General features: G+C 33.7%; 1 protein-coding gene across 1 annotated transcript in view; it reads left to right on the top strand.

Annotated features, from left to right (window-relative positions):
- LOC128030389 (thrombospondin type-1 domain-containing protein 7A) overlaps positions 1-22,308 on the top strand; it is a 99,153-nt gene that overhangs the window by 44,536 nt on the left and 32,309 nt on the right. The window contains exons 5-9 of the mRNA XM_052617958.1: positions 303-371; positions 8,935-9,090; positions 10,032-10,235; positions 14,701-14,895; positions 20,101-20,332. Of these exons, the coding sequence (XP_052473918.1) occupies positions 303-371; positions 8,935-9,090; positions 10,032-10,235; positions 14,701-14,895; positions 20,101-20,332 (856 nt within the window). The remainder of the gene's footprint in view (positions 1-302; positions 372-8,934; positions 9,091-10,031; positions 10,236-14,700; positions 14,896-20,100; positions 20,333-22,308) is intronic.

Below are 22,308 nucleotides of genomic sequence, written 5' to 3'. Positions count from 1 at the left end.
GAAACAAGAGTTTTAGTAGAACATAGTAGAGCATACTAGAAAATACAACCCAGTCCATCGGAATGACAGAAAATGATTTTATTTCAAATGCAGTGTTATTAAATGGATGTTATTTTATTTTCTGAAGGACTCGTAAAATGTCAAATGGATATATTTTCCCTTGCCTGCTGTGTTTGACGTCACAGCTCAGGAAACTTAAAGCTAATATTTCAGAAGTAGTCACAGTATAGAGCTCATAGTGACAGTATTTGTATTTGTCCCTCGAGTGCTGTTTTATTAGCAGTAGTTTGTGTGTTTTATAGAAGGTCAGTCTCCAAACAGCCAGATGCCTAGTGCCCCTCCCCTCCTGTCTGTCACCTATGAGGTCTCAGGTAAGATGTTTAACCCCTTAAAATGATTTTTTGAATGTAAACACACCAATATTGCATTGAAAGTAAAAAGTTATTTTATTTATTTATTTTTTGTATTTTTATTGTGTATTTAATTTGTAAGTTAATTTAATAATTTCAATTATATTTCATATTTTAATTTGTTTTATTCTACTCTCCTTTTTGTATTGTCTTTGTTTGATCAAATCTCTTTGCTTAAAGCATGTTTACTTATGTTGTTTGCTTAGTCTGTTTACTCTCTGTATTTCTGTGAGTGTTTTTGTCCATGGAGAGCTCATTATAAGGGCACACAAACTGATGCAACACACTGTGCTTTAGTCAACACTCCTCTGGGCACCAGACAACTGACAGACGATGACTGACACTGACAATCATTCTTACAGGTCCTTACTGTACACTCTTCTTCTTCATAAAAAAATAAAGTTTGTATTTGCATCATTTGGGCCTTTTAATCTAGATTTCATGGGCTTTATAACACTGAGCTAAACCTCGCCTGCAGTTATTTTACTGATTGTGTATATTCTGATAAGCTTCAATACTTTTATTTAGCAAGGCAGCTTTGAACAAACCTGACCGCAAAAGATATGAAGTTACAAAGAATTTCCATTTCAAAAAATGCTTTTCTTTAAAACTTTCTATTACCAAAAATATTAAGCAGGTAGTTTTTAACATTGACAATAATATTTTTTGTAGTAGTGGGCATAGATAAATTTTTTTGAATCTAGATTAATCTCACTGTAATCTTGAAATTAATCTAGATAAAAATGGCTCATTTGAATTCTGCCGAAGGCATTCACAGCGGCGTAGCCACGGGTGTGCCAGGGTGTGCCAGGGTGTGCCTGTGCCACCCACAGTGGCAGCTGGCACACCTAAAAATAGATGCAGAATTATTTTTTTTTAATTTTACTAAAACTTACTAAACTTGGGCTATTGTTGTTTCGTTAAAATATATATATATATTTTCTGTTCGCGACTCGGTTGATTCAGATCGGCACTTCGGAGCCTGTTCGCGACTCGGTTGATTCAGATCGGCACTTCGGAGCATGTTTGAGATTTTTTAAAATTCAGATCTGGACATCGAAGCAGGAAGTTTTTGTCAAACAGTTAATTGGTGATAAATGAATTGGACTTGAGGCTTTTTTTTTTTTTACCTGTCGATTCAGCACACTGTAAAAAAGAATTTGTTGAGTCAACTAAAAATATTTTGTTACCCCGCTGCCTAAAATTTTTTTGTTATCTTGACAAAAAAAAACTTGTTGAAACAACTTCAAATTAGAGTGGAGTTAGTCCAGGTAACAAATTTCTTTAAGTTGACTTGACTAATATTTTCTAGTCCAGTCAACTAAATCATGTTGTGTCAACAGGGATTTTTTTTTTTTTACTTCGATCAATAATCATAAACAAATTTTACCCCACTGCCTTAAATGTTTAAATAAAGATGACAAAACACTTTTTTAATGTAATTTATTTAATGATAGAGACAACACTTTCATTCACATTTAAATTGAACAAGCAATTTGCCGTCAACACATCAACTGATAATTGATAAACAAAACAAAAAAAAGCAAAATATAAAAACACACGTCTAAAGATCTGAACTGACACTTGAAAGTGTGATGTATAATAAATAACATTGGCATGGGATTGAGAAACAAATAGTTGCATTTCAATTCATCAGATCAAAACCACAGGGATTGTTTTTAATTTCATAACTCAATATGAAAATCAGAAGGTTGAACTCTGATTATTAACCCCGCACAAGTTCACATGCACTCCCCCCACCATAATGCAAGTCATGGTCAAAATGAGAAACCAAGATATATGTATATAACATCACAATTAGTTACAAAAAATTAGTGTACCGTACTTCTGTATAATAATATATAAATGGAATGAATGCACATGGAAGCACAAAGATCTAAACAGTCAGATTCTAAATTTCATAGCACAACATGACCAGACAGAAGTGTTAACATCAGAAGGATCTTGAAAGTTTCCAAACTCGTCCCCCATCATAATGCTACATACTGAAAATGTGTACATACTGTTTAAGAAAATGAGAGGGGAAACAACATTTGTTTACATGAGAACATGCATATTCCAAGTCATGACATGTAAACTTTAATGTACATTCTAAAATGTAGTGAAAGGCACAAAAGAACCTTTCCTTATTAAAAAACAAAAAAAACACTACTTTTTAAGAAAGAGTGCTGTGGAGCCGATGGACACATCATGAACACTGAAAAGTGAAAGTGACATGACATACATTTGTGCTCTTCATTTAACCCATCCAAAGTGCACACACAGCAGTGAACACACACCGTGAACACACACCCAGAGCAGTGGGCAGCCATTTATGCTGCAGCACCCGGGGAGAAGTTATGCCTTGCTCAAGGACACCTTATTTGTGGTGTTGAGGGTGGAGAGAGTGCTGGACATTCACTCCCCCACACCTACAGTTCCTGCCGCTGTAGCGAGCACATGGTGGGAGCAGCTGGTCTTCACAAGTTTTTGCAGAGCCTCAATGGTGTATTTAATGCGCTGGAGGTAGTGGATGTTCACTGCATACAGACCCATTAGGAGTCCAAATGCCTTGGGGACATGGGAGATGTCAGTGATGACAGGATGTCCAAATGAGACCAATATTGGTTATTCCTTGGGAAGCACATCACATTGCTGTTCCTCAGTTACAATCAGAATGCCCTCTTCAATTTCTTTCTCAACATCCTTAATGTCACTGGATGGCTGGGAAAAGAAAAAAATATTACATTACTTAATAGATTTATAACAAATGAACACACATATGTACATACACTATTAAAGTTGTGTGTTAAAAGCACAGCTACCAATTAATGCAAAGTGTAATTCACCTTCAAGTGGAAGATATTTTGAAACATTTAACCAAAAATGAAAGTCAACTGTAAATGCTGCTCCTCAACGGTTTCGTTTAGAAACATTCAAAATAACTTCCTGTATTAAACTGTTAAAATCCTGTACAAATTTCTTTGTTCTGCTGAATACAAAGAGTTTAAAATCCCATGGGAAGATAAGTGTAAAATACACCCCCAGAAACAACTATACTAAAAATGGGGGGAAATTATTTTCTTCACTGGTATTCTACATGATTTCTGAATGACATAAAATGTGACAAACCAATACAACATTCAGGTTTTTTTCTTAATCCAATTCTAAGTGTCTAATCTGTCACACCATTTATACAATGATCAGAAAATATATTGGTGTAAATAGGTATTCCTTTTAAATAATCTCTTAAAGGCTTGGTTAACCCATGTATGTTTTACTCACCCTCATGGCATCGTTAGTGTGTATTTCTTTCTTCTTTCAGACAAATCCAGTCGGATTATATAAAAAAATATTTATGGCAATAGGTGGGTGTGTTTTTCAACAGTCCAAAAGTAGTCAAATAATGTGCATCAATTCATAATAAAAAGTACCTCACATGGCTCTGAGAGGTGAATAAGGGCCTCCTGTAGCGAATCCATGTGTTTTTGTAAAAAAAATATACATATTTAAAATGTTATTCAAAACATATTTAAACACTTTTCTCTCACTTTCGTGAGAGCCATTCTGGGTGGATGAAAATAGGACATAGGGGTCATGCATGCACCGATGATTAGTGACGAACACGGAAGAGCAGAGGAGAGACAACAATACGCCAATCACGAAGTAGAATCACAAAATTAGGATTGCACGTATGATAGACAGTGGAAGAGAAAAAAAGTGTTTACAACTTTTTAAATATGGATATTTTTCTTACAAAAAGCGCATCGATTTGCTACAGGAAGCCTTTATTCACCCCCCAGAGCCATGTGAGACACGTTTTATTGATGGATGGGTGCATTTTATTTGACTATTTTTGGACTGCTGAGAAAAAAACACACTTGTCTGCTGCCATTAAATAACTTGGAAGAGCCAAGACAATGTTTAATTCAACTCAGATCAGATTTGTCTGAAAGAAGAAAATCACATACACATAGGATGCCTTTGAATGAGTAAAACATGGCCTAATTTAAATTTTTTGGTGAAATAATCCTTTAAGCAAAGTTGCTAATGGCCAATATGCTAGCACTGAACATTTTTCAGGATTCAAAACAGTACTCAGCAAAATAATAAAGAATGGCTATGTCCATAAACAGGGTTTCTGGTGGTTTTATGAAGATAAATTCAACACTTTAAATACCAATTATAGAAACTTCACGGAATAAAACTGAAGGGAAAATAATGTCAAATTATCTTTTCTAAATTTTGAAGCTGTTTTCCAATGCAAATATCTACATTTTCGTAAAGGGTTCACCCAAAAAAGAAAAAGAAAGGAAGTTGTCATTTACTAAACCTCAAGTTGTTTTGAACCTGAATTAGTTTATTTCTGTTAGTCCCAGTCCCAGTTTCTTCTTCTTCTATTACCTGGACCACATCACTGCAGACTGATGGTACTCAGATTGGTCATCCACAAGCGTAATCCCAGCAGTTATGTCCTTGATGAATTCCTGCGCAGAGCCCGTGTGCTTTAATAAAAACAAATGGATGCATTAAACAGGGCCTTACAAACGTAAAGCATATAGACTCCGATTAATGTGCATTTATAAATAAATACATTTACTTACAACTTCGTCCAAGCTCTACTGTGTAAATGCCATTTCCATTAGGTCTGCATATCATTTTGATGGATAACTGCAAAAGGACTCGCTGTGGTCCATTCACAGGATTATTGAATTCTGCTCTGAATCTTCAGTCATCCCAAAATATCATAAACATGAAAAATACAAAAACATGTTAAAACACTGTAAAATAATAAACATACATATAAATAAATCTTTACAGAGAGTCAAATGTATTGACAAGTTTGTATTAAATGCCAAAGACAAACTATACCATCCAGACGATGCTTTTAAATGACACAACACAGAATTATAACACAATAAAAGGAAATTTAACACATTTGTGTCGATCGTTATTGTATCTCTATTTATACAAGATATATGCTTTTATTCTAAAATATATAGATTTGAACGTATGCAATTTACTTATGACCGTATATTCACCATAGACTGTATAAAAACAGATATTCACGCAGTATTACACTGGGTTCTAGGTTCTAGTGAGGCACTTGAATGACTAACGTTACTTCAGAAAACTGAAAGAAGAGTTTGTAACGCTACCTTCAGAACTTCATCTGAACCATAGACTGTAAAAAAAAATCATCAGAACTAAGCTTATGTCAGCGATATCAAATGTAACGTTAAGATACGCGCTCCAGAAGAACTCTGAGGGAGGTGCTCATCTATGGTGCTCATTTGTTTCCTTTATAACATGCAGAAAAGACACAGTTCGAGTAGGAATCTCTTTTTCCCCTAATTTTTCATCGATGTATATTCTGACGGATGTCTTACGCTGTCAGGTTTAGAGCAGCTCCTTTTTTTTAAATTCCCGCCGTTCTTAATCCATACAGTGATCTGTTGAGCTCTCGCGCTCTGTTTGCACGGCCTCTAACGCAGCCCTGGGCTCAAATAATACATTCAAATTGTATTTTATCGTGCTCCACATAAGTTCAGCTCCGCTGTCCCGCATGGGAGAATATATGTTTTAATATTTATAAGGAAAATACTGTGGAACCGCCTGTATTTTGAGGCTTCAGAGTGCCGCGAAAGGAACATTTACATACAGTAATTTACATACAGAATATACCACTCTATAACCATACTTACTCTTCTGAGACAACAAATGTAATTTTACACATTAAGCCAATAAATACGAATAGTTTACTTACCAAAGTTGTATTTTAGTCAAATGTCCAAACTTTGAGGAGAAACTGACTAGAATGGCTGACGACCTTCTTCTGGCTTCAACAGCATTCACGATAATTACGAGATCTCGCGATAAGTGATGTTGTGAACGTGATATTGCTATTGAATTGAGTCAACAAATTTTTTTAAGTTATAAGGACAAATAACCTAGTTCAGTCAACTTTCAAACTAGTTGAGACACTGAAAACTTACAATTTTTAGTTGAATGAACAAATTCAGTAACTGCAAGTTGTGTCAACATAAAAAAATTCATTGAAACAACTAAACTGCTAAATAATTTTTTACAGTGCATGTACATGGACCCACACACAAAGGTGGACACACTCTAGACTCAATCATCAGTAGGGCTCTAAACTTGTCATCCATTGTTTAGAATATGTGTGTTACCCAAATAAATGACTAAAAGAAACGTTAAGTCTTCGAGAACGGGTTTGGTGGTGCATTAGACCAGGGACTCATCTCCTGTTTCCAAAATATGACGTTATTTTATGGCGTTATTTCCTTGTCAAATGTCGAGAGCTCATTATTGTAGCGCGAAAGTACATTAATATAATGCGCGAATATTTCCTCGAGCGCGGAATATAATGTGCGGAACGCGAATCTCTCTGCTCGCGCGCGCTCTCAGTTTTAAGTGCAGGCATACTCTCTGATGAGCAAGCCCAGAGAAAATTCTTACCAAGAGCAACGTGTATCTGAGAGCGTGCGCCCAGTTCCCGCGCGCAAGCAGAGAGATTTGCGCTCGCGCATTATATTGCGCTTTCGACATAGATGAAAGTCATCATAGATCGCGTAGTATAGATAACCGCCCACCACTAATTTTTTTCTTGAGCACCAAAGCAGCATGCTTTAATGATTTCTGATTTATTTTCAAATCAGAATATATATATATATATATATATATATATATATATATATATATATATATATATATATATATAAAATGCAGCTTTGGTGAGCATAATATGCATCTTTCAAAAAAAAGAAAAGAAAGTTATTCAAACCCCAAGGTTTTGTCAGGTAGTGTATAATTATATATAGCAGGGCCACCTTAGGTTTTTCATCTATTTTCTAACAGCTACCAAGTTCCAGATCATTCTCATTCTTAAAGCTAAGCCTGTCCGTCTGGGTTTGTCAAAGCAGGCACAGACTGCAAACTTTGATCAGACCGAAATTTTGAGCAGAAGGTCTAGAGACCATCTGGCATGTAAACAAGCACAACCTGTGCTGTGGTATGTTAACTTAGATAATGGTTCATTACACTGAAATCTGTCTCTCCATTTATTTTGGGAACATGCAGCACAAGAAGAGTTGAACGAGGTCATCTGTCATTCCCCATGTCCATTTCCAGAGTTCAGTCAATTATTTTGGTTGAACGTCTGTGGCGCAGTCAATCTTCTTATGACAAATTTGTGTGTGTGTGGAGATTATTTTGTTTTTGGAAACCTCTAGAGAGCAGAACTCACCTCATTTGAGCATGGAGAGCTCTACGAGAAGAGTTTACCTCGCATTGATGCAGACACAGCAGTCATGTCACCTGTCACCCATCAAACTGACTGGAAAATCCTGTGTTTAAACATTGATGCACCCTTTTTGTTTGTGTTTTTGAATTTTTGAATTTGAATTGAATTCATTTCCACACATACTGGGTCCAGACAGGATCTACAGACTTGGCTTGCATTTTCTACACTCATTTGAGAACTTACTCTGAGAGGAATGTTTTGGGGGAATGTCCTCATTTGTAATACTGGATATAAAAATAAATTAAACAAAGCTTTTTTGAAATTGTAAAAATGCAGAAAGTTTTCTGTGAGGGGTAGGGTTAGGTGTGGCTAGGTTTTTAAATCTATTACTATACAGCGATCTGTATATAAAAACAATAGAAGTCTATGTGTGTGTGTGAGTAATGGATAATAGATATCACTTTTTTTTTTTTTTTAGGCAAATAAGGTAAAACATGTAACTAATATATTACCATACTTCACCATTTAATTACATTTATTTACTACTTTTTTAAACTTGATATATCAGAAAATACTGTCAAGAGCCAGAGTTAAAATACATTTTCACCATGTTTTGAGTGAATAAAAAGTCAGGTTTTCTATCTCAGTACAGGAGAAAAAAAAAAAATCCCATTTTGAGAAAACAAACTTTAAATATATGTATTGTAATTAAAATTGGCAAACGAAAATATAGATTTTGGATGTATTTTTTAATTATTATTATTATTATTATTTTCACTAGTTCTTCTGAAACGTTTTATAAAAAAAACAAAGTTCCAAAAATCTAAAAATTAACCAGTACATGAAAAATACATTTATATTTCCTTAATATCTTAATTATATAATTTCTAATTTATTTATAAACGTTTAATTTTTTATCATTTTATTTATTATTTTATTAAAATTTTCATGATTTTTTTTATTTTATTAGTGTCATTATTTTATATGTAATTTTTTAGATTATTGATGACTGGGAACATTATGAAATTAGTACAAATATGTAAAACACAAACACATTGGGTCGGGACTTACATTCAAATCATGCAGAAATCTGTGGAGATTCCAGTTTTAACTTGGCTGTGATGCCGCAGGGAATCAGGATTCTTCGCTGCATGTTTAATGTCACCATTTGTTGTTTCCTGCAGTTACATAAACCTAATTGTCCGTTATGTGTCATGCTCATGTGGGAGTGTTTTAATGCATGTTTTTTTTTCATTATAGCATCAAAACCCGTAGACGTTCAGCTCTGTAAGGGCACGACTCCGAGTACCACGCAGCTGTGTCACATCCCGTGCCCTGTGGAGTGTGAAGTGTCCCTGTGGGGCGCCTGGGGGCCCTGCACCTTTGAGAATTGTGATGAACGCGTCGTGAAGAAAGGTAAACATGGCTGAAACCAATAATATATTCACTGAAAAGGAAGTGTCAAATACTGAGACACAATATTTTACTGAGGCACAGAGATGTTTTACTGACAGAATAGAATATTTGCTATTATCATAAATAATTTGTCCAAGATGCTGCTAGACTGAATATTTCAATCATCATGTCTTAATATTTCTCTATTGTACACTATTTTGAAAACCAAAAAGAAAAATAGACCGAACAACTATAGAAGTTTAAATATGCTGAACTTTGCCTCTCTATATAAATGCAAATAATTGGCTAATTTTTAATGCCATTAAGATAGTTTTACATTGCAACATTATTTTAATGACAGTGAAACACATTTGCCTCTATAATTTTATACATTTTCAAATGTATTATATATATTTAGTATTGTATGCATCATGGTAGAAAATGCTGTATTACTTTTTTTTATTATTTTATTTAAAGGAAACAGAACAATTAAATTATAATTATAATTTTTAAATACTTTTTATATATTAATGTGTTCTTATTTTGGGGTATTACTGTTTTCAACAGTAGTTTTTATTGCCATACATTTGCTTAATTGTAATAAAAAATGTCATAATGCAAACAGATTTTTATAATGATTTATTTAATTAAATTTGAATTATTTGCTTGTTTGTTTTAAACTTTGCTTTGCTTTGGACTGAAATGTGAGTTGGGCATCTTTTCGAAAGATTTGTAAGATCCATCCTAAAAAATCAATTCAACTTAAGGTCACACACTTCCACTACAAAGAAAAAAAAGTTGATTAAAAGTAACTGGGTGAAATGCCTTTGACAATGACATCAGGTTCCACTTAGTTTAATATTTTGACCTACTCCAGTGACATTTTAAGTCTGACTTACAGTAAATGTTCACTCTGTGTATGGACCTAACTAATAAACCTTTTCTGGCATGTTTATTTGCAGGTTTCAAGTTCAGACGACGCACGATCACTAATTACCCCACGGGTGGTGAGGGGAACTGTCCTCATCTGGTGGAGGCCGTCCCGTGTGATGAACCCAGCTGTTTTAGCTGGCAGCTGGTCAAACTAGAGGAGTGTATCCCTGAAGAAGACATGGAGTGTGGAGAGGGAACACAGACTCCACAGGTCCGCTGCGTCAACAGCCAAGGTATAAAACACTGCTCAGATCAGGTTTACACTGGAAAAAAAAAGATCCATATTTTACTATCAAAGACTGTAAAATTGCTACAGTAAAAACCAATTGGTTAACATAAGTTCCTTTACTGTATATGGTGAACTGTAACAGGACATTTCATGTCATTTTAAGGTAAAATTCTGCTAAATGTAAAAAAAAAAAAAAATTTATAGTTAACAGTGGAAAAAATGTACATTGATATTTCAGGAATGTACTGTTTCTGCTATGCACATTAGTACAATCTATTTTTCATATGTTTACTTTATTCTATTCTTTATTTAAATCATATGTTTATGTATTTAATTTAACCTAATTTTTATTTATTTTATTTGACTCTTTTTTTCAGTTCAATTCAATACACTTTATTGATTTAGTTAATTTAACCCAATTTTTACATATTTTATTCAAATTTGTATTTATTTTTTAACATTTATTTTACTGTTACTGTCACTATTTTTTATACAGCTGCTATTTATTTTACTGCTAATTTTACTTTTTTTGTTTGTTTGTTTTTTAAGGGTATTGTTTTTAAATATTGATTCAGATGGGTTAGTTATCTCAGTTTTGATGTTGTTTTCATTATGAATCATGTTTAATTAAAACTGGATTACAATCATGTACATCTATGAAACTGTCAAACCTCCTCGGCAAAAGCTGGTCCAATCCGAATAGGGCTTAAGAAAACTGCAACTGGAGCATGTGGTCTTTTTCCAAAAACGCAATCTCTTGTGTGAAGCATGCCAGATGATTATACCACAATAGCAGGCCAGTAGATTCTCACTTGTGTTCTGAAGGCTTCTGTGGTGGATGACTTTAAAAAGCAGGATTGATTTTAAATCCGGTAATTAGCCTGGCGGAAGGCAGCCGTATCTCGTCTCTCAGCTGGTGTGTCCGGAACATTTCCCTTCTCAGCTGGAGCTCTTTGGGTTAACGCTGCAGAGAGCAGAGGAGTGTAAACCTGCTGCTAATGGTGATCGTGTCCTCCTACAGCTCAGCTCCATCTCAGCCGTGCCTGGAGAGAGAGACACTTGGATATTTGACCGGCTAAAGACTTGCACTAGCTGCTAAATTGTCCTCTTCAACAACAACATGTTGATGAGGTGCCTTTCTCTCAGTGTATTCTGCAGCGCTATTTATGCAAGTCAAGACAAGTTAATTTATAGATCACATTTCGTACACAATGGTAATTCAAAGTGCTTTACGTAAAAGAAAGTAAAAATGAAGAAAAATATTTTCAAAAATAAAACAAGCAATTTAAAAACTTTGAAAATGATTAAAAAAATACTTATTTAAAATGAATTTAAAACATTTACAAATATAAAATGAGTTGACATAAAATACACTGAATATGTAAAACACATTGCAATCAGTTTGGAATATGCACTGCCATTCAAGAGTTTCAAGAGTTTTTTAAACTCATTTTTAAAAGAAATCCCTCATGTTCCCAAAGCCTGCATTTATTTAATTTATTGATCACAGGAATAAATTACATATTACAATATATTCAAATAGAAAACAGGAACTTTCGATTTCAATAATATTTCACACACACACACACGTATTGCAATATGTAATTTATTCCTGTGATCAAAGCTCATCACTACTTCAGTATGCAGAAATCTTCTACAAATCAATCTAATAAGCTGATCACAGTAGTGCTGTTTAATATTTTGGATTCTTTTTTAAATATTTGGATTCTTTGATGAATAGAAAGTTCAAAAGATCAGCATTAATTTGAAATGAAAATCTGTTGTAATGTTATAAATATCTTTACTGTTACTTTGGATCAGCTTAATGTGTCCCTGCTGAATAAAACCAATGTGCATAATTTCTTTCAAAACAAATAAATAAATAAATAAAAATCTCCCTGACCGCAAACTTTTAAACTGTAGTCTATGTAGGCAAACAGACACTTAAAATCAGCTTGATGTAATAATTGCAAAAGTGTCTTTAAAAGGTCACTCGTTCTGAGAAAAGGTCTAGTGTTTGGTTTGGTATTTTATTATGTCATGAATGAATGTGCTGTCAGATTTGATTGTTGTGGTTCTTTTTCATGGATCGTTTGAATCGAATGTAGGAGTCGGATGTAGATGACTCACTTTCTCACTGGAATGAACGCTGAATCACAGGTTATCGTGCCCAAATCAAAAACAGAGAAATCAGTGTTATATTGTTGAAAATAATAAATTGAAAAAGAAATGCTACTTTGTAAGTTTGGTGAAACTTAAATCATCATCTCATTACTTACTGACAGCATGTACAGTAGTTGAAGGTGACATACAGTATGTATTTCTGCACCACAGCAGAGACTTCACATGAAATAGTGATTGTTTTCAAACAGGTTTCACACTGCCTGCCATTGGCTGAGTAAACAGATGAGCTCCCAACCATTGGCTGCTGTGTCAGGATGCTAAAGCAAACCGAGCAGTGTTTTGACAGACACAGGGTCACAGCGTTCTGACAGTCTTCTGAAACGTCTGACAACTTGTCACCCCTGTTTCTCAAGTCTAAAACACCTTGTTAGACCTGCTAAATACTCCATGTTCTTAAAGTTGACAGCTCCTTGCATTATTTTTGTGCAACTTATCTGGGAAAACTGTCATACATTTGGGAAAAGTAATGCTTGATGGTCAGTTTTCATATCTTAAAATGCATGAGATCCCAAAGGAAACACTTCTCAGTTTTTTCTGGCCCCGAATTGTATGACTGATATGACCATATTTGTTTATGAACAGGTTTATCTGCAATAGTGTAGCTGATACCAAAGCAATAGACATAACTCAAAATATTCTGAAAAAGATAAACCATCGCGGCCTTCTCAAGGAAACATCTGCCGTTTTCAAGAAATCCCTCTAAGTCACGTGACCACTGTCATTCTGAATCTATATAATTCTAGATGAAATAATAATAATGTGCAATAATGTCCTCTAGCATCTGTGGCGTGAGCAATCGATGCCCCTCATCTCGCCATGACCTGCCTCTCTGTAGCCGCACGCTGTGGCAGATTGATTCCATCACGCAACGATTAAAATTGAACTGCTAGTTGTTTTTTTACAGCCAGACTTGGCATCTGCTTCACTCCGACTGTCTCGGCGAGTGACACGTACAGTTTTGCTTCACAAATGGCCACAGTTCTGACATAGATCGATGCAAATATTGTGTCGCTGTTTGCTAGAAGGAAAACTTGTCCCTGCTTTTGATGGAAATATTTATTGGGTGTTAGTGGCTCAGTACTCAAGCAGAGAGCTTTTACTTTTTCTTTTTCAGCAGCGTGCCACTGAGCTAAAGCCAAAACCAAGCTTATACTCATCAGATTTGGCTCAAAGTAAAAGATATAAAACCATTGAGAGGAGCTGTGCGTGGTAATGAATGCTGCCAAACACAGACACGCTGACAACAATTGCATGTTTTGTTTTTGCCTGTCCTTCAGAACCATCTGTATGATTTGCTTTCTACTGTTTTTAGGATGGCACTGTTTCAAAATAGGAAACCAGAGTGGCTTGAAATGCATTAAAAGCTTGTCTGGGTGAATCATATTTTGCATAAAGAAATTTTTGCCTCATTTTAAGGCCATTAACATAATTTGCATTGTGGCATTTATTTTTTATGACAGTTAATAACATTTTCCGCCCTAATTTTCATTACCATTATTCATCAGGATGTGTTTTGTAGCTCCCTTTACTCTATTTTTGAGAATATTTTATGCACTTATAAAGTAATACTTTTTTAATATATTTAATATTTAGTATATTTTATATTAACTTAATGTTAACTTTAATCTTATGTTTTAAAATGCTTGATTTAATATTTAAAATGTTACTATTTTATATATTTAATATCAATTTAATTTAATATTTATAATTGTGATAATATTTGTAATAATCAAAAATCAAAAGCACTGCAATAAATTCTAAATTGGTGTATGAATAAATAAGAGTTAAGTGATTCTTTTTTTGCATTAAAGAGATTTTATTGCATTACAGTTTTGTTGCAATAACTATGGGAGAAAAATGTACATAACTGTTATGCAATTACTGCATGCAAAAAAAAAAATCTAATTCTTTATTTTTTTTAAAATGCTTGATAGATTTTAAAATTTGAATATATTGAAACATGAATGATGTGCTTGACATGTTACGTCTTCTGCCTGCTGTACAGTATATACAGTAAACTACTATGCATGTGTGATCAAATACACTTACACCAGATAATATTACATTATAAATTGTACTTTATGTGGATGTTGGCCAAGACCCCCTGTGGAACTGTACGGTTTAACAATTGAGCTTAAATAACTTCATAGTTATAAATATTTTAATCAGCTCAAGCTTCAGATGCATCAAAAATGTACAGTAAAATGTACAGTAAAAATAATCATGCAAATGGTGCTTAATGAATTTGAAACATGTTTTAAACCCACACATGTTTTGTGCTTCAGGTACAGAGGTGGAGAAGGAGATGTGTGTGGATGAGGTCTATCCTTCATCTGTGCCCTGTGTGGTTCCCTGCCCTAAAGACTGCGCTCTCAGTCTCTGGACCGAATGGTCCACCTGCTCTCAGACCTGCTCCAGCAAAACCGCCGAGGGCAAGCAGATGAGAACCCGAGCCATACTGGCTTACAATGCAGGAGAAGGTACAAAAGATTAAACTCAGATAGCTAAACACATTTCTAAAATCACACAATACTAAACCGTAAGAATGGATACACATTTTAGGTAAAAATAAATTCCTATATATATATATATATATATATATATATATATATATATATATATATATATATATATATATATATATATATATATATATATATATATATATATATGGGTAACACTTTAGATAAGGAAACACTATTCACTATTAACTATTTGCTTATTACTAGCATATTGGCTGATTATTAGTACTTATAAAGCACACATTAATGCCTTATTCTGCATGACCGTATTCTGTATCCCTTAACCCTTGCTTCATACCTTAACATTATTCAAACATAACTACTACAAATAACTACCTTATTTATTATCAATAAGCAGTAATTAGGAGTTAATTGATGAAAAACGCTTCGTTAATAGTGATTATGTGTTACCAAATACTGTATGTATTATTTTTAATTTTTTTTTTTTTATAATTATCTTATGCTCATCAAGGCTGCATTTGTTTAAATAATAAAGAAAAATACAGAAAAAAAATATTTTAAAATAATATTTCAATTAAAAATTTTCTATTTCAATATAGTTTAAAATATTTATTCCTGTGATAAAAGCATTATTACTCCAGTCTTCAGTGTCACATGATCTTTCAGAAATCCTTCTAATAAGCTGATTTATTGTCAGTGTTGGAAACAGTGGAACAGTGCTGAACAATATTTTTTGGAATCTCTTTCATGATTCTTTGATGAATAAAAAGTTAAAAAGAACAGCAATATTCAAAATAGAAATTGTGAATGAAAAAATTAAATAAATAAATCCAAGAATCCTGAAAAATTTAGCAAATAATATTAAACAGCATAAATATTTCCAACATCTATAATAAATCAGGATATTAGAATGATTTCTGAAGGATCTTTTGACACTGGAGGCTGAAGATTCAGCTTCTTAATTTATTCCATAAAATTAAATTATATTTTAAAACAGAACAAAATAGATTTTAAATCGCAATAATATTCCAAAATTTTACGTTTTTTTCCCCCTTGTATTTTCAATACAACAAATGCAGCATTATTGAGCATAAGAGAATTCACTTAAAAATAAATACAAATTGAAAACTTTCGATCAGCAGTGTATATATTATTTCTGAGTAAAGATCTAGCATCATTGATCTGTGAATGCCATTTGCTGTGATATTTTTTATCTAATACAATGACCTTCATACATTTTATACAATTCGTTTTTGGGGACACTGTAACAAGCTGACATGCAAAAACCTTGCAATTTTCCATGGTCTGTAGTGCATAAGATTAGCCTGAAAAAGCTGATAGGAAACTGTCAAGGAAAGACGCTGGTTCCACAAGGGAGGAATTTCTCAACCTAAAACCGTCTGAGGTTCTGATGGATGACTCCGGTGCTGTGACATCACTGACAGCCAGTGTTCCGAGACTCTTGTCTGTTTCAGCGAGGCGAGAAGTGTCAGTTTACATGAGTGAGCTACTGAGTGTTCATGACAGACTGAAACGCGGTTCACAGACTACTTTACTTCTGTAATCAGATTTAATTCAGAATAAAATTCAGCAAACGTGATTATTATCCATAAAGTGCGTCTTACATGCCAGAATTGAAGGGATGGGTTTAAAAATAAGGATCTGAATAAAAACATATCTTCCTTTACTCATCCTCATGTGTGCATATGTGTTTATGAGCATCATATTTGATGCATCAGGCTTTTATAGGTCATAGAATATAAAATAAAAAATGAATGCAATTTGGTGCATTTTTTTTTCTTTTTGATCATGTTGATAATTTTGAGCCCTTAGAAATGTGAGGATCTGTTTTCAAAATCGTTTATGTGTCATATTCTCTTCAGAGAAGTCTATATTCAGTGATTGCTGTGCTTTCTCCACAGTGACGTCAATGGTAGTGGCGTGGATTACAGTTATGGAGGGTGACACGTCTAAACATCTCATGTTTTTATGGCCCGTAGAGTAGTTTTCCTGTTGAAGTCCTCTTAGATTTGTTTGGATGGTTTGAAGTAGCCGCTAAGTCCTGTCTTTTCTTACTCTAGATTCTTTTATCATTACTCAAAAGTGTGTAAATGTTAAAACATTTACTCGGTACTACTCAAGTAGATCCTGAAATATTTATTCTCTAACCACTGTTTCTTTGAAGTTAAAAGCGAAGACGCTCATAACTTTTGTTTTTTCTCAAGGTCTTACGAGGGTTCCAAAGTTTCCTGAGCTCTATGGTACAGTTGTTTTCTTTTCATCTATTGCTTGCAGTTTCGATTTACGTAGATTAAATAAATATCTTGTGTTTGATTATGTACAGGGTTAGAAAGTGTTAATGGAGTTGCTTTAAGCACCGTTTTCCTGTTACTGGCTTTTTGAGCGATGAGTTGAGCGATTCCCTTTGGGAGGCAGATAGATCTATGTGACAATGAGTTTATGCACCATGCTTTTTGTGCGAGACATCTGCTTGACGTCTGACGCAAGATGTCGAAGGCATATATAATGCATGTCCTTGAGAGTCCTTTGTGAACAAGTCAGCAGAATGTAGAAACTCATACAGTAAACAAGAACAAATTATAGTCCTTTGGGTCTCTTATGAAACTGCTGTTGCACATTGCAAAAAGCCAGAAACTTACTTGTACATACAGTACATACCTAACACAAACAGTTGCATTCAGAGAGCAGAGTGCTTTCTCAGTGTTGCAGCATGAGTCACTATTGCGCACATTAATGTAATCTCTTTTCTTCTGTGGCTGGTTTTGTCTTTCAGGTCAAAAAATGTCATGGTGGAGCAATAGATTGATCTTAAGTTTGTTGAAGTTGACATGTTTTTATCTAGCTACTTGAATAATTATATATCAATTTTAATGGACCAAGTATTTTAAATAAGTGATGTAAGATGGACAACATTTATATTTAATTTTTTATTGACCTTTAGACAGGCTTCCAGACATTTTAGATATACTTTGTACAGCATTATACTTATATATTAATAACACATTATTATATTAATACTATTTCCCACCTATACAAACTCAAATTAATAAGGCATCACATTTTTGAGTATTTTGACACTTTTTTTGTGGCCATTATTCAAAACCTAAATAGCAATTTATTTCTGTTCTGAAGTAGCACAGTAATGCATATTATGTGCCTGCATCCCCAAATATGTTTGCATACTTTGTGTTTTGTATGTTTCTGGCTTAAACCTAATCATGAGCTGTCATTTCATGAAATCAATTCATTAGAAACGTTCATCAGTGAACGTGCTTTCTTTTATTGCAGAACATCAAGATTCTGTGGAGGCGTTCATAACACTGCAGTTTTGCTTCATAGAGACACAAACATGTTCTTGTGGGAAGACCACAAATACTCATTTGGGCTTTTCACAATTCAGTTTGTTCATTCTTTTTAGTTTTTCAGTGTTTTACTTTACCCTAGGTTAGTAATTTATGATAGTAGTCAATGAGGTTTCCCACTGTTCATTTGTAAACCCTGGCTTGCTTTCTTATTTGCATATTTATGACTTTAATAACATTGATTTAGGAGTTTACTTCAGATGCTGAACAGTTTTACTCACTGCAGCTATGCAAAGTGCATGAATATTTAATGAAATAAGCAATGCGGTGGTTTATGATTGGTTGTCTGTTGTTAAACTGTATTGTTTCCATGCTGTATATGGATGATTCTTCATTTAATGGAGTTCCTTTGTTTCCAGAAATTATTTTCTTCTTTTACAGAAAAAAAAACATGCATTCTAGTTTTAAAATATAGATTATTACAACAGCTTTAAAGCTGTTTAGTTTTACTGACTCAATTTTATTTAATTAAAGTTTTTAAGTAAGTTTTTTAAGTAATAAATAATTTTTAAGTAATTAAAAATTTTCTGAACATTTTTATAAGAAAAAAATGTGCTTTCAAATTCATTTGTCTTTTTATTTATTTGATGTATTTGCCTTTACCATCATTGAAAAAAAAAAACATTTTCCCAAAAATGTTCATGTTTGGTTCTGATGAAAATGAGAAGTGACAGTGGAGCTCATCTCTAGAATCATTGTGTGTATTTGTAAGATTTTTTGTACCATGAAAATTCAACTGTCAAAGTTTAACAAAGTGCAAAAAGCCCTATTATTATCCTCATATGCCCAGCATAAACACAATAATCAGCTGTTCAATGGATCTGACAGTCAGATCCAATAACTATAATAGTGTGTGTGTTATAAAGTTAAAGCAGGCAGACGTATTCACTCATTTCCTCTCATCAAGCTCTTGCTCTCCTCTGAGAATGAGAGCGCTTTGATTCACAGGCCCACTGGGCTGCTGTGGCATCTGTAAACCTGTAAATGTCAGCAGTTATTTAGACACATGCGCTACTCTCCGCCGCCTGCATCGACTACCTGCCACTTGTGAGGAATTAGGAGGCGGCAATTATGTGAAGTGTTTCATCTTAATCAATATTAGAACAAGTTTAAGCGACTGGAGATAACAGCATTAGTTTGAGATTTGAGAAAATGAGCACTTGACCTGCCTTGAACAAAGAATACGAGCAAGAAAAAAAAAAACATGGAGGAAGAGACGTTTCCGTATGCATTTAACGGCTTATGGAAAATCATTTTTAATTTCAGTACATTTTGAAGTTTTCAGTTGTACTTTTGAACATTTTATTCATCAAATTTTCCTGAAAAACATATTGCACGTTCCAAAATAATATTAAGCAGCATAACATTTTCTACCCTTAATAATAATAGTCATATCAGAATGATTTCTGAAGGATCATGTGACACTGAAGACTGGAGGAATGATGCTGGAAAATAAGCTTTGGACCACAGAAATAAATGACATTTTCAATTATAGAGAATGGTTATTTTAAATAGTAATAATAATTACCAAATAATAAAATAGTAATAATTTTTTATCAAGTAAATGCAACCTTGGTGACTTCTTATACAACATGAATGAAATAAAAAAAAAAGCTTTCCGATGCATAGTGTATTTAGTTATTTATAATTTTTTTTCTTGGACTTTACTTTGATTTTACTGTAGCTGAAGTCTTCTCCTGAGTTGACGTCTTAAACACTTCCAGTGTGGAGAACCTCAAGCTGTGGTGACGTGACAGGACGCAGGACGCTCTAGTGTAGACACGTGTCAGACCTAATGCATGTCTTCACACTCTTGCAGGAGGTTCCAGCTGTCCGAACACCAGCGCCCTGCAGGAGGTGCGGAACTGTAATGAGCATCCTTGCATTGTGTATCACTGGCAAACGGGCCCGTGGGGACAGTGTGTGGAGGACACCACAACATCCACCCTAAATTCCTCCTCCGGCACAGAAAAATCCCCTTGCACCATGGGTGTGCAAACGCGGAAGGTCATCTGCGTAAAAGTCAACGTTGGGCAGGTTCCGCCCAAAAAGTAAGTCTACATGCAAGAATAAATTAATGTTTTCTCTTCTCTGAAGAATTCTGTATGTATATGAATATTGTATGTAAATGACCTCCTATATGATTGGCCAGCCTATTTGCGTGTAAATTAGTAATGATCTTACCGGGTGTGGATTTGCTGTTTAGTCCAATATAATTGGCATTGCACCATCCTTCAACAACTTCCTTTTTGCAGTTGTTGTTAATTGAAATTCCAAGTTTCAGATCACTGAACAGCTGTTGATATGTTAACTTGGGCAGTCATAAATATAGATGTGCTCATGCTTGAAGCTCCATAATATGGCAGAGCACCTATTTTGTCTCCTTTAGATTGTCAAAACTACATAAGAAATAAAATGTTAAATTATATATATAAAATAAAGTCTACATGTAAAAAGTATGCATATATATATATATAGCATACTTGCTATACTGTACTTACTGTACAGTAAACTACTATACATGTGCGATCAAATACTGTACACTTACACCAGATGATGTTATTACATTATAAATTGTACTTTGTGGATGTTGGCCAAGACCCCCTGTGGAACTCTGGGGTTTAACAATTTAGCTTAAATAACTTCATAGTTATAAATAAATTTGAATCAGCTCAAACTTCAGATGCATCAAATGCATGTACAGTAAAAATAATAATGCAAATGGTGCTTAATGAATTTGAAACCCGTTTTAAACCCACACGTTTTGTGCTGTAAATGGTTTAACAATTTACTGTATTATTTATTTAACTTTTTAGGTTTTAATTGTTTTGTTTTTTTAATCTAATTTATTTTGATCAATCTAATGCATTTTAATAATTTTTAATTAAAGGCAGTGCAATACAATAATATTCAGTACCATATAACTGTACTGCATTTTTTCTGCATTACAGTAATGAAAATGCAGGTTTTTATTTATTTATTTATTTATTGCATTACGACAATGGGATGCTTATTTGTCACATTGCAAAAATTTTTTACAAATTGGTCCTAAAATAGTCTTTATTCATCCTTATACAAAATATAATTTGTACTTTTGTAGTTTGCGGCAGAATTAATGACATGAATGTAATCTTACTGTTTTGCCATGTCATGTCACAATATTACCATGTGTTATGATGATGTTATTACATATGGCATGAATCGTACCTCAACTCAAGTGTCTCGATTAGTGGTGATGGAGAATTGTTCAGAAGAAGATGGATTGCTTGTGTTGTGTGGCAGATTGTAATTGCTCTACAGATGTCTGCATGCTCACAAACTCTATCATTCCACTGCAGGCAAGCTGCTGAAAGCCCAATAAAGATGGAGTCACAAAAAGGCTAATTAGCACAGTCATTTTTAGACTGCCTAATTTACTATTGATGGTAATAGTGGTAATTAAGAGGGTTTGATTCGTTAATGTATTTTAATCACCACTAGATGAGGGACCTCCTGAGTCTTAGCGCAAACAAACCCCCTAAAAATACATCATTGATCCACTTAGACGTTGTCCTCCTGACAATCCTTTGTGGAAACAACAGCATATGTTTTTTTTTTTTTTTTTGGCACAGACAAATTGAGGCTTCGCTATCATATTGGATTTTCCACTCGCTTTTTACCATTTCAAGGAGCAGACAGTTGTGTTTTAGTCTAGACGGCGTAGGTTGCGAAAGTGCAGTTAGATTAATGGTCATATTTTAGGATTACAAAATAAAGAAATAATTTTCAAACATTCCAGTCATTTTTTAATGTTCAAAATGCTGTATATATATATATATATATATATATATATATATATATATATATATATATATATATATATATATATATATATATATATATATATATATATATATATATATATATATAAAACTCTGTCCTACTTCTGTATTGTATGAAAGCCCTTTTCCTTTTCTGCAACTTTGTATTTTGCAATTTTAATTTTTTTCTGAACATTTTGAGTTATAAACTCTTTAAAAATTGCAAG

Source organism: Carassius gibelio, chromosome A16 (assembly GCF_023724105.1).
Source record: "Carassius gibelio isolate Cgi1373 ecotype wild population from Czech Republic chromosome A16, carGib1.2-hapl.c, whole genome shotgun sequence".
NCBI classification, from domain to species: domain Eukaryota; kingdom Metazoa; phylum Chordata; class Actinopteri; order Cypriniformes; family Cyprinidae; genus Carassius; species Carassius gibelio.
The sequence above is the reverse complement of the archived record's forward strand: the minus strand, read 5'-3'. Positions and strand labels throughout refer to the sequence as shown.